Here is a 13,209-nt window from a genome sequence, read left to right on the forward strand (position 1 = left end):
ATAGTTTATCTAACAAATTTCATACAGATAACAATTGTTATGGAATTATTGTTTAGAGTGTGACTATATCTGACATCATAAACTGCGCAAGAAACACGATACGTGCCAGTTAACTCCACACAGCACATGGCGATAGTCTCATGTTAGGTGCACCACAGCCAATATTGTACAACCACAAGTAAATACTGCAAATTAAGTTGAGATTGTGAAGAGGCATGGTTCTCTTTCCGGCTTTAAAATCAGTTTTGATATGTTAAATGGTTCAAATGGCTCTGAGCACTATGGGACTTAACAGCTGTGGTCATCAGTCCCCTAGAACTTCGAACTACTTAAACCTAACTAACCTAAGGACATCACACACATCCATGCCCGAGGCAGGATTCGGACCTGCGACCGTAGCAGTCGCACGGTTCCGGACTGCGTGCCTAGAACCGCAAGACCACCACGGCCGGCTTTGATATGTTAGCTACATTTTGTATCCAGCACTATATAACCTAAAGTGCACCAGACAAACTAAAAAGCAATTCTATTTTCCACATAACAATTTTTTTGAACTGTATGTGGTAGGTAACTTAATTCTGAAGCATCACAGTAACCATCACCAATAATGAGAAGAGAGTCAGTTCATTATTAAGTTATAGCGTAAAACTATACAATACAAAAGAAGCAAAATTTTTTTACCACCAACTAATTTTTACAAAATTGGATGAGAAAGCTGAATACTGGAGATCACACACACACACACACACACACACACACACACACACACACACACACCAAAACGTGTGTTTCTAATTGTTATACGCAAAAAGTGAAAATTTTACTGAAAAACTAACTAAATTAACACTTTGCAGACTGGCTAATTAGAGAAATGTTGGGCCAAGATGACTAATCTTTATGCCATTATTTAAATCCTTACTGGCACATGTGTATTTGATATAACTTCAAGAATAATAAATACTAAAAAAGGACCATGCGTCAATTATCATTTTTTAAATTTACTTTAGGCCTTTTTACAGATTACAAATTTTAAACTAATGATGACAGAAAGTATAACTACCTCGAAGTGTGACATGAGTTACTGACCAATTTCTTCCTCTTGAGATTCCAAAATTTCTGGCTCATTCAACAAATGTGATTTATTTGTAGTACAATACAACAAACAGCAAAAGCTAATGAATAAATGCACAAAATTACATCAATGCGATCATGTATCGGCTCAGCCATTCAAGACAGCAACTTTTACATTCGCTAATGTTTCTTTAGAAATAATTCTAGAAATTGATGGAAGCACCACCTGTCGGGGGACAGGTAGCAAGATGTCCATACATTGCTCTGAGACAAGTACAGTTTTTGAGTGATAGGTGGCTCGCACTTCAAGAAAATCGTGGGCTGAGTTATACTCTGTGGGGTCTTCAAAGTATTACAGAGATGGGCGTAGTTTTGCGTCATTTAGACAAAATGATATTTAAGAACACAAAGGACTCAAAATTTGGCTCTCTGCATTCTATTCTCTCTCTGCATTCTATTCTGCATGTTTCCTACAAGGCTACAGGACATGTAATCTAGCTCCAGTCTTCTGATCCAGAAACATTCCACTCATGTGGCCACAGCCTTAAAATATGGCATCCCACTATCATTTTAAGTTGCAATTTTGTTTTTATGTCAAACATATTTTTGTTGTTTATAATTTCTGGGCCAATAACAGTAAGGTTTTTATATATATCCATTGTTTGAATCATATTCACTGGGGAAGCAAAACTATTAATTAAACATTTGAAATAATTCTGAACGAAAATGTGAAATACTCAAAAACTGTCATAAATAATTAATTTTTTACTAAATTCATTTATAGGAGGTAATAAAATAAGAGAATAAAATATTTAATAATAATTTTCACAACAGTGCTCCTAATCCAGAACTTTGAGGGGTAAACTTACTTGGGATCTGGCTGGCCCTCTGGCAAAGGTTTCATCGATAACTTGCACAATGCTCGAAACACCAAAAATGCATCTTTCTGAAGAATGTGTGTAAATTTCGCAGTAACGGCAGTGTCTGTATCATTACTAGTATCCATACTTTCCTGAAACACAAAAATATGAACTTGTAATCACAAGGACACACTTTCAACACCGATGTGCATAAATTTATTCTTTCTTCTAAGATTTGAATATGTTATTTAAAATATTTTGTGAATTTGATCACAACAGTTTTATAAAAGATGATATATCAGTCTAAGAAAACCATCAACAACTGGACAAATGTCTAATCAGAGCAATAAAGAGAAACTGGAGCAGACATGATACAAGCTCATTTCCTAAAGCAATTCAGCATAAAGGGTTTATTTCAGTAAAGAGTAGAATGAAACCTAAAAATGGTGCCAGAAGATAAGAAAGAGTATGACAATATTAAACAAGTAATTAGGAAAACTGCTCTTGAGATACTGGAGCCTGAGAATAGGAGTACAGAGAAACAACTACCTTCATGGATGTAAGATGACCTTAGCACGTTGATATGGGATATGAAGGATGATTACAAAAAGATTAGTAACTAAATCACCTCAAGATAGACAAAACTGGCAGACAGTAAATCCAGAGGTATAGAACAGAATCAAATCAGAAAAGAACAAGATTTGGGAATACAAATGCATTCACACTGAAAGTTTAATAGGTAGGTCACAAATTATAAAACAGTGGAGGACAATTTTGGGTAAGAAGAAAACACCAGTGTACAAAGCAGCAGACAACTTAATTCCTTTAAGGGTATACGGAATGAGTTTTTCAATGAAAAAATCGATTTTAGGGTAAATGCATTTTCGAAAAATTTAGACTCTCCCATTTAATACCATGTATAAAATATTTGGATGACGTGAATGGAACTATTTTAAATAATTTTTTAAAATAATTTTTTAAAATAATTTCAACACACGATGTTCCGCACCTTGTATATGAGACGCGAAATATACCTGATATAGAAAGCCTTGCCAGAGATATAATTGAGCACAAGAGAGTTAGCTTTTCTGTTGGCTACACTGCTAGACAGTTGACAATAGATTCTGCACCATTTGTATTGTTTCCTTTGTGAGTACATCCATGTCACTGTTGTGAAAGTTTTATGTGGAGAAGTCGTTGAGTTTTTTTTCCTTCAACATGCCAAGACCTAGTCTGAAGGTATTTAGAAAGCGTGTACATTGGCGCAAGAAAGTAAAGTGTACTAAAAATTCGTCTGATTCATCTTCATCAGTATCTGATGCCCCAGTAGCGACTAACCTCAACACTGGTAGTGATACATTGAGTGATGCTGCTGTCACTACACCGGAAAGTGCTTCAAGAAGAAAACTAGCTGGAATTGAAGAAGAATACAAGAAACTAAATGCTGGGACTACAAAATATGGGGTAATTAACGTCTCTTTATTATCAGACGTTTTGGAGAACAATGTGTGCTGCAAACAATGTGGAAAATGTGGTGTTTCATTGAAAACAAACTTACATGTAGGACTTGCTTGTGAATTAGAGTTGATGTGCAGTTATTGCAAACACAGTGTTACTTTCTTCAATTCCTCACATGTTACTGCAGATACAGGTAAACTATACGATATAAACATTAGACTGGTTTATGGATTACGGTGTATAGGAAAGGGCAGGGCTGCAGGTACCATGTTGTGTGGTGTGATGAACCTCCCTCCTCCACCTTCAAAATTTAACAAACACATAATTGCAATAGGCTCTGCTGTAGAAGATGTGGCACAGGAAAACATGAAAGATACTGTTGAGGAAGCAGTTGTTGAAAATAATAATAGCAGAGACTTGTCCATAGCTTTTGATGGAAGCTGGCAGAAGAGTGGCCACACATCTCTGAATGGTGTAGTAACAGCTACAAGTGTGGACAATGGTAAGGTAGTTGATGTGGCAATACTTTCCAAGCATTGCAGATGCAAGGAGAAAATGAAAACTAAACATGAAGAGGAGTGCATGGTATATTACTAAGGGGCAAGTGGTGGTATGGAAGTTGCTGGTGTAAGAAGTATTTATCAACGCTCAGTAAAATGGTACAACATTAGATACACAAATTATCTTGGAGATGGTGACTCAAAGGCTTTCAAAGAAATTGAGGAACTGAGACACCATGGTAACGATGTGAAAATTTCCAGACTGGAGTGTGTTGGCCATGTTCAGAAAAGGATGGGATCAAGACTTCGACGGCTTAAGGCTAGCATGAAAGGCAAGAAATTGAGCGATGGCAAAACTTTAGATGGGAAAAGTAGACTGAAAGATGCTACAATAGATCATATTCAGAAGTGGTATGGTCTAGCAACAAGACAGAATACAGCAGATGCAGAATTAATGAGAAGAGCAGTCTGGGCTCTGCTTTTTCATACAGCTTCAAACAATGAGAATCCCCAACATGGCCTACGTCCAAAAGGAGACGATAGTTGGTGCAAGTACAACAGAGGCAAGGTAACTAAGAAACAATACAATCACCCTCATCACCTGCCACCTGCCATAATGGATGAGATAAAACCAATATTCCGAGACCTCGCAGATATTAGTCTACTAAAGAAATGTCTTCATGGCCGGACTCAAAATCCAAATGAGTGTGTGAACCATGTGATATGGAGTAGACTACCTAAAACTGTGTTTGTGGGTATAAACACACTTCACTTTGGTGTTTATGATGCTGTTTCATCATTCAATCAGGGCAATATAACGAAGTGCAAAGTTCTGCAGAAGTTGGGGCTCTGTGTAGGACTACGAACTGCCGCAGCTATGCTTTGTTTGGACAAGGAACGGCTCAGGTCTTCAGATAATGCCAAAAAGTATATTCAAAGATGGCTAGACAGCATAGCAGAGCCATCAAGAGGAAGCTGTTGGACGATCCTGATGATACAAGCTATGGAGCAGGCTTGTACTGAAGTAAAAACTTTGAAGCTAATTTCCCGTAACTTTAGTTTTTTTGTGTATAAGGTACATTTTCTCAGGGCCTATTTATAGTAGATAGATGAAATTTTCTGTAGTTGTTCCTTAAGACCTTCTAATATATCTGAATTAAAAGATATGTGGAATTATTTTGTATTAATGCATGTAAATTTTAAAATACTTGTTAAAATGTATAACTTTTTTTAACATTTACAAAAAATAAAATATCTGAAAAACTATACATTATTTTTTCAAAATTAATAATTCAGCAAAAAAGCAGAACATATCTCTGCGTTCTGTGAAAAAAATCAAGAGTATCGTCCAAATAACAAATGAGAAAATGTTTCTAACTTTTAGTTCAATTTAACATTGTAAGCATAGCGTGTTCCGTATACCCTTAATGGAATGGGAAAAGAACCATACAGGTCTAACTAAAGAGGGACCCCAGTACACAAAAAATAAAATGGTAACACTACAGAAACTGTTTGAAGCATGATAATTATGATATAGGGGGTGAATAGTGCACTTGCTGAAATGAAGTACAGTCAGACACTTGGTCCTTGAAATATTTCTGCTGAATTACTAAGGACACCATTTGAAGAAAAGAATAATGCATCTTATTAACAACTGTTCTCAACTGTAGCCTAGCCATTTTGTTTCATTATGTTAACATCTGAAGTCATTATTTATCGTCATCATCTTTAAAACAACTGATTGGCCTACCACCTGTGAAATAAGAGCTGTTATCAAGCTTTTGAATTTAAGGAAAGTTCGACCTTGTAAAATCTATCATCTGATAAGTGAAACTTAAAGATAGAATGTGATGAGAGAAGGGACGTTGCGAAGGTGGCTTAGGACGTTTAGCGAAGGAAGCGAAAATGTCCACGATGAGGAGCACAGAGACGCCTGTCACTGATTACCGAAGAACTGATGCACAACACTGATGAACAAGTTTATTCCAATGAGCAAGGAACAATTTTTTGGCTAGTCAAAGAATTTTCGAAACATTTCACAATCTTTATTACAGAAAACTGTAACTGAACATTTTCACTACAAAAAACTGTTTGTATGATAAGGCTTCGAAAACACTGACAATCAAGCATGGGAGGAGCCTTAGAGTTTTTGTAGCGCTATGTGATGGAAGGAAACTTCTAAAGATACAGAGATTACTGCATAATAGGTGAAAAACAAAGTGTAGGGCTATAGATAGAGAGATGCTGAATGAAACACATTTGGCTGTCAAGAGGGCAATGTGTGATACCTTCAATGACTACCATAGCAGGATATTGTCAAATGGTATTCCAAAAAACCCAAAGAAATTCTAATCAAATGTAAAGGCACCAAAGTTAGTGTCCAGTCTCTAGTGAATGAGAAACTGATGGTAGCAAAGCAAAATTGAGATGTTTAACTCTGTTTTCAAATGTTCCTTTCCAAAGGAAAAGCCAGGAGAATTGCCCCAATTTAAACCTTGTACACTTAAAAGATGAATGAAGTAAGTATTAATGCCAATGGTGTTCAGAACCAGCTGAAACCATTAATACTGAACAAAGCTCCAGAGCCCATATGGAATCCTTGTCAGATTCTATACTGAATTTCTGGCCGAGTGGTATTATGTTTGTGCATAACAATGCACAACCATATACAACACCCATAACAAACAAGCTGCTTGATTCATTTCACTGGGAACAATACTGTCACCCTCTTTGCAGTCCAGACCTAATTCCATCCAACTTTCATTTGTTTTCTCATCTCCCAAAATTTCTTGTTGGCCAGTAGTTTGCAAGTGATGATGAGATCAAGGTAAATGTCCAAAACTGGATCATATCACAGGTATCCAAATTCTATAAAGTGGGTATATTGCAATTAGTGCCAAGATATGACATGCGACTTGATTTGCATGGTGAATGCGTCAAAAAGTAGTTTAATGTGTATAGACGTTTCTGTAATAAAATACAATTTGCAACAAACCGTTAATCTTTTTTAATATTCAAACAGTGCACACTTCCTGGATCAGCTTTTCATATGGTTTCTGTTTTCAAGAAGGGGAAGAGAAGAGATACTGACTTCTACACAGGCAAATGCGTGAATGGCACAATGAGTCGCCAATCTGGCAAAACTATGAATGACAAAATAAAGTAGTAGTCGTTCTTCATACTGGGGAAGACCAGAGCAACAGGACAGATCCTGTACAGGTATTCTCTATATTTTACAAAAGTTAATAGAGAAATTTATAGCAGTAGGGACAAAGTTACACACTACCTTTGTAGATTTAGCACAATAATATGAGATGGTGCCTAGAACAATACTGTGGGAGGCTCTAAAAAATATAGGTACAAATGAGATTCTTTTACAGAGGTAAGTATAGGTAAGTACAGATGAAGAAGGTAAAGGCTATTGGAACCTATTAATGTCAGAAAATGGCTGAGATAAGGTTGTTTTGTGTCACCCAGTTTGTTCCATTTATAGGTAGAACTGCCTCTTCAATGACAAAAGAACGGCTATGAAGGAATAGGTATTATTGTTAATGGTGTATAGGTATTTCCATTAAGTTTTTCTGATGAACTAGACATTCTAACACAAGATGAAAACAATCTCGAGTTAACGATATAAAATTTATATCATGAATATGATGAAATGGTGACTACAGATGAGTCTAACATAAACCAAATATCTAGTAACAAACCAGATTTGAAATTCACATCAATGACTGAACAGCTGTGAGAGAGGTAGCAAAATTTAAATATCTGGGGGTATATACCGACAAAAGTCAATTGAGTAATACTGATGTAAGATAACAATGCAACAAGATAAAAAAGTAATAGAACGTATGTTATTTTCTGGTGGAACAATAACATCCCAACAACAAAAAGAAAAGAGCTAATGATGAAATCTGTTCTGTGCTATGGATCAGAACTATGGATTTTAAATGCTGACTTTAAAGGGGACTGACAGCTGTGGAAATGGACTATTTATGGAGGTGTTCCAGAATTGAGAGAAAAAAAAGTAAAGATGAAGTAAGATCTAAAATGAGGACAAACCAAGCAGGGATACATATGACCGAATGATGACAAATTGGCATAGACACTTGCTGAGAATGCCAGATCACTGGTATGCAAAGAAAATTTTTGAATGGAAACTGCCTGGCAATGGAAATGATGCAGACCACAAAAATCTTGAAAAGATGATACCAGTGAACTAATGCAGCATTGTGGCATATGCAAGGATGATTCCCTGAAGAGAGAGGCTTGGTGAAAGATAACAGGTTTACAGCCAAATTGTTATTAATTGATCTTTTGTTAATTAATCCTGTATAATAATAATAATAATAATAATAATAATAGTTAATATAATTGAGAAAAGAAATTTTTGCAGAAGCGATCACGGAACAGTTAAATATGACTAGAGATGATCAGAGAGCAAATCTGCAAAGATGACTACAGATGCCGTTTTTCATATTAACAAATTAAATTAATTCTAGGTGGGGGTGGGGGGGGGGGGGGGAGGAAAAAGGGGGGGGGCACCACTACAGAAGTTGGAATAAAAAAACAAGAGAAGGTGTATGCATTATGCTAATGACTTTTCTGGCGCATTAGTAGAGAAATGAACAAAATTAATTAGAACTCAGACGAAAATATTGTAATCCTACTGGCGTAGTCCATATTAGTTTAGGCAGGCTAGGAAAAAATCTTACCTTCATAGTCTCATATGTTATTGAATTTAGCATATGTTAAAATGAAGGACTAAATAAGGAATATGTAGTTTTTTGTTTCCTCCAAAAAAGGCTGCTCCGAAGTACAGCCCTCCAAAGATGACAGACACTGCACACACCACGTTGAAGATGCGAAATTTGGAAAAAAATTTAAAATGTTGTATCTCTGGAACAGTTCTAGATATTCTGTTGTTTTTTTAATTTGAAAGATAACTGCTTTATGATTACAATGAAGTGCTCTATTTGGACTTACCTGTCAAAGTTCTTTTACTATAGCATTCTTAACTTTTTTATAACTAAAGAAAAAAAAATAAACATTGCCAATCCATAATTTTTTTTGTGTTGGTTAGTACCATATAGTTCTGCATTCCCTGAAAAGGAGAGCTTCCACTCTTAGGTTGAACAGGTTTTACAAACAATTGAAATTTTTGCCATACCAAAAACCTGTTTTATTACCACATTATCACATAACAGGCTCATAAAAATCAAAACCTAGCCTTATTTAACATAATTTTAGTTTCGAAAGATAAGTAAGAGACTCATTTTTCAAGCATTTTAATTGGTTCCAAAATGTATGTGAAAGGTTCAAAGACTTAAAAGGTTTCAATTTATACAACTTCTGTGCACTCCGTTTAATACTGAAATTAGTTAGTCAATTAACTAAAAATGTGTTCCACTGCTTCAGTATCTTCCTTTGATATAGAGTGATGCCTTCCTGTTGGGAACCAATAAGAACTGGAGCACTTACAGTCTTCATAACATTGTGAACAGGAAGTGAGCACTGATGGTGTTCTTGCTGTCCTTCAGCTGGAAACCTGTATCCAGCAGCTGGTCCATGTAGCAGCATAAAGTTCACTATGTATTTCGTTTAACTCATAGCTGGTGTCTAAAATCTCTGCAGTCCGCCACTCACAGTCATACACAAATTCCACAAACATCCCCCTTCTCAGGTCATGAATTTGAATATTATCCTGCTGTTTCTGAGGTGTTGGCCGAACGAACAAAATTTCTTCTTTCTTGCTCTTTAAAGTGCATGCAATATGAGTTCGCCCATCACTGAGTCCAAAAATGCGTGTTCTGAATTCCTTTCACAGGAGTAGCTTGTTTGGACCATTCTTCTTTTTTCTGCTCACGGAATTCTTCGATTTCCTCTTTGGACAAAAGAATGAGGGCTGTGGATTTGTAAGATTTCACGACTCTTGTAAAATCCTCAGCATTCTGAATCACATCTGTATTTGGTCTGGAAAGATTATTTTTTTGTAGCATGGTGCTTCAGAAGGCCTTCTACACCATCACAAGGCCCCTTCCCGTGACCAGTAGCACTGTATACCACGTCAGTTGGCACAAGCGACTTTCTCAATTCAAACAGCTGGTAACGATTTTTAAAATGAATAGGAGCACCATCGGAAATAATGATTATCTTTTCTGCCCAAGTTTGCAGCTAGCAAAGCATGTGCTGAGTCATGTCCTTTGTCCTCACTTATAACTGCAACATTTGTGGTCTTGTTTTGAAAATATGTCACTCCTGTAAAAACTGAAACCTGGTCATTACTCCAATGATACCCTTGTACTTCTTGTGGGAGAATTACAGACTAAACATAGTACTTCAGCCTGTACACACCATCTCACTTCTGCAATGCGGTGCAATTTCTTCAGATGCTGGTGTGTTACTGCTTTCACTGACTATTTACCAAGTTTATCAATGAAACTGTCAAAGGCAACAGTTTTCTTAATTAGTTTTTTTTTTCTCCCATGTTGCATATATAATGTCTGCAGAGTTATCTGCTATGTCTTCCACGCCAAATGTCTGTAAAGACAGTCCTCCCTTTCTAGGGCAGTCACCACAACCTTTAAACAAACAGGTCTCTCTCTTTACATCACAGACTACTAATGACTTCACACGCCCAACCAAAGTGTCATATGTCATGTGCTCCAGTAAGTTCTTTAAAGTTACCACACAAAGTTCAAAATTCTTGCAGCACACGCACACACACACACACACACACACACACACACACACACACACACACACACACACACATTTCTAGGTGTGGAACTACTCACTTAGGTCGTAGTGCATAAAATTTTGATCTTCCAATGTGTGAAGTTGAATAGTTGCTCTTATAAATTGCAAAATTTTCTTTAATACTGTGAGTCATGTACCTCTTCACTTTCACAACTTTTTGAACTTCAACTGTTACATTTATGGTGTCTTTTTTGTTGGCACTCTGGCGAGAACAGTCCATTTATCTTCCAGATAAAATGAGTGCACTGTTTGAACTTGAGCCACTTCTACAGGATGACCGTAATAGGGATCTGCTCTTCCAAAGACTCCTTTTATAGATCTCACATTTCTTGATTTGTCTACCATGTACTTTGATACTGATGGAATGTGGTTCAAAATTGTTTTCTTTGAAAATGTCACTGGATTAATAGTTAAGACTTGCAACTTCTCACTGCAGGATGCAAAATATTCAATAACTGAATTGATATTTGGGAAAAATTCCTGGCAGGAGGTGCAGGAGTGCTTAGGTTCATTTTCTTCTGAAGATGGAATTATTTCTACTTTGAAGAGTGTGGTCAGTTTTGCTGCAGTGTATTCATCCATACCTTTAGTAATTTCTCTGTGCTTTCTTGATGCATAGAACTTATGACTCCACTGACCACAGTTTCTTAACAGGACTAACACCTCCCTCTGTAGTTGACTGATTCAGGGTATTTAATTCTTCCTCTACTGATGCAAAATCTGCATCATCTGCACAATGGGAGGCTTCACCTTATTCAGATACTATCCTTGTTGTTATTCTGCCAAAACATTTAGAGCACACAAAGTTGTCACTGAAAACATCTTCACTTTGAAACAGTCTTCAAATGAGAACTCTCAGTCCCAACCTGAACAAAATCTTATCTTTTTTTTTTTGTCTTATACATCACTCTTTTATAGATATGCAAATAGTCAGCACACTTCACTCTCCTGTGGTCCCAGTCAGATGACATTTCAAACAGTCCTTTTCCCAAAACACACTGCAACTGCGTCAACTGGCAAATTCCTCACGAAAACACATACCTCACTGGATGCTCTCAGATTTCATAGAAGTCTCTTCAGTAAACAAATTAGCACTGAACAACTACAATACAAAAACCTGCAATGAATAATCATGACAAAGAAACTGACAAGAAACTACAATAAAGTGTAAGAAATATCTGCCACAATGAAAGTGATAAGAAATAATTGCAACAAAGACAATAGTAATAAACACTGTCACAAATACATTAGCAATAAACAACTTCAGTGAAGACATACATTATCCCTGAAAGTTAAAAAAAATGATTTTTTAAAATAAAACCTGTCTAACTTAAAAGAGGAAGCTCTTCTTTACAGAGAATATAGCACTACATGGTACTAATCAACAGAATAGAAATCTAACTTTTCTGGATTGGCATTTTTGGGGGTGGAAAAAAAAAATTGTGTCAATTATAAAAAAAATAAATAAAAAAAGGCGACAATAAAAGAACTGACATATGTCCAAATGGATGATACCATTGTAATCATAAAGCAATAATCTTTCAAATAATAAAAACTAACAAAATATATAGAACTGTTACAGAGATACAGTATTTTTAAAAAAAATTACCAAAATTCCCATCTTCAAAATGGTGTTCACAGTGTCATCTTTGGAAGCCTGTATCTCAGGGCAGGAATTTTTTTTTTTGGAGAAAACAAAAAAATACCTGTTTCTTACTTACTCCTGAATTTTAACATATGCTAAATTCAATAACATCCAAGACTATGAAAGTAACCCCCCTGCCTGAAGTGATATGGATCATGCCTACTGGAAGATGACCAACACATTCTAAAGAGAATATCTACAAAAAAAATTTGGAGAACAGGGACACAGTTTTAATGTGAACATTCAAAAAGATAAATTTACGTGTCTTGGTTACACGTCATATTTCTCAAAGTTAATTTGTTCTTAACTGAGGGAGATTCTGAAATATACACTGAAGTGCCAAAGAAATTGGCAGAGGCATGCGTATTCAAATACAGAGAGATGTAAACAGGCAAAATACCGTGCTCCACTGGCAATGCCTATATAAGACAACAAGTGTATGGCACAGTTGTTAGATCAGTTACTGCTGCTACAATGCCAGGTAATCAAAATTTAAGTGAGTCTGAAAGTGGTGTTACAGTCAGCACATGAGCGATGGGACACAGCATCTCCGAGGTAGCGATGAGGTGGGGATTTTCCCATACAACCATTTCACAAGTGTATCATGAATATCAAGAATCCAGTAAAATAACAAATCTCCAACATTGCTGCAGCTGGAAAAAGATCCTGCAAGAACGGAATCAACAATGACTGAAGATAATCATTCAACATGACAGAAATGCAACACTTCCACAAATTGCTGCAGATTTCAATGTTGGGCCATCAAGAAGTTTTAGCGTGTGAACCATTCAATGAAACATCATTCATATTGGCTTTTGGAGCTGAAGGCCCACTCTTGTACCCTTGATGACTGCACAACACAAAGCTTTGCACCTCGCCTGGGCCCATCAGTGCCGACATTGGACTGTTGATG

The 13,209-nt window shown here is 36.3% G+C and overlaps 1 protein-coding gene across 1 annotated transcript in view; it reads right to left on the reverse strand.

The window, feature by feature from the left end:
• Positions 1 to 13,209, reverse strand: part of LOC126174966 (brefeldin A-inhibited guanine nucleotide-exchange protein 1) — a 264,490-nt gene that overhangs the window by 187,539 nt on the left and 63,742 nt on the right. Inside the window, exon 7 of the mRNA XM_049921435.1 lies at positions 1,941 to 2,083. Coding sequence (XP_049777392.1) covers positions 1,941 to 2,083 — 143 coding nt within the window. The remainder of the gene's footprint in view (positions 1 to 1,940; positions 2,084 to 13,209) is intronic.

This window comes from Schistocerca cancellata, chromosome 3 (assembly GCF_023864275.1).
Source record: "Schistocerca cancellata isolate TAMUIC-IGC-003103 chromosome 3, iqSchCanc2.1, whole genome shotgun sequence".
Lineage (NCBI taxonomy): Eukaryota > Metazoa > Arthropoda > Insecta > Orthoptera > Acrididae > Schistocerca > Schistocerca cancellata.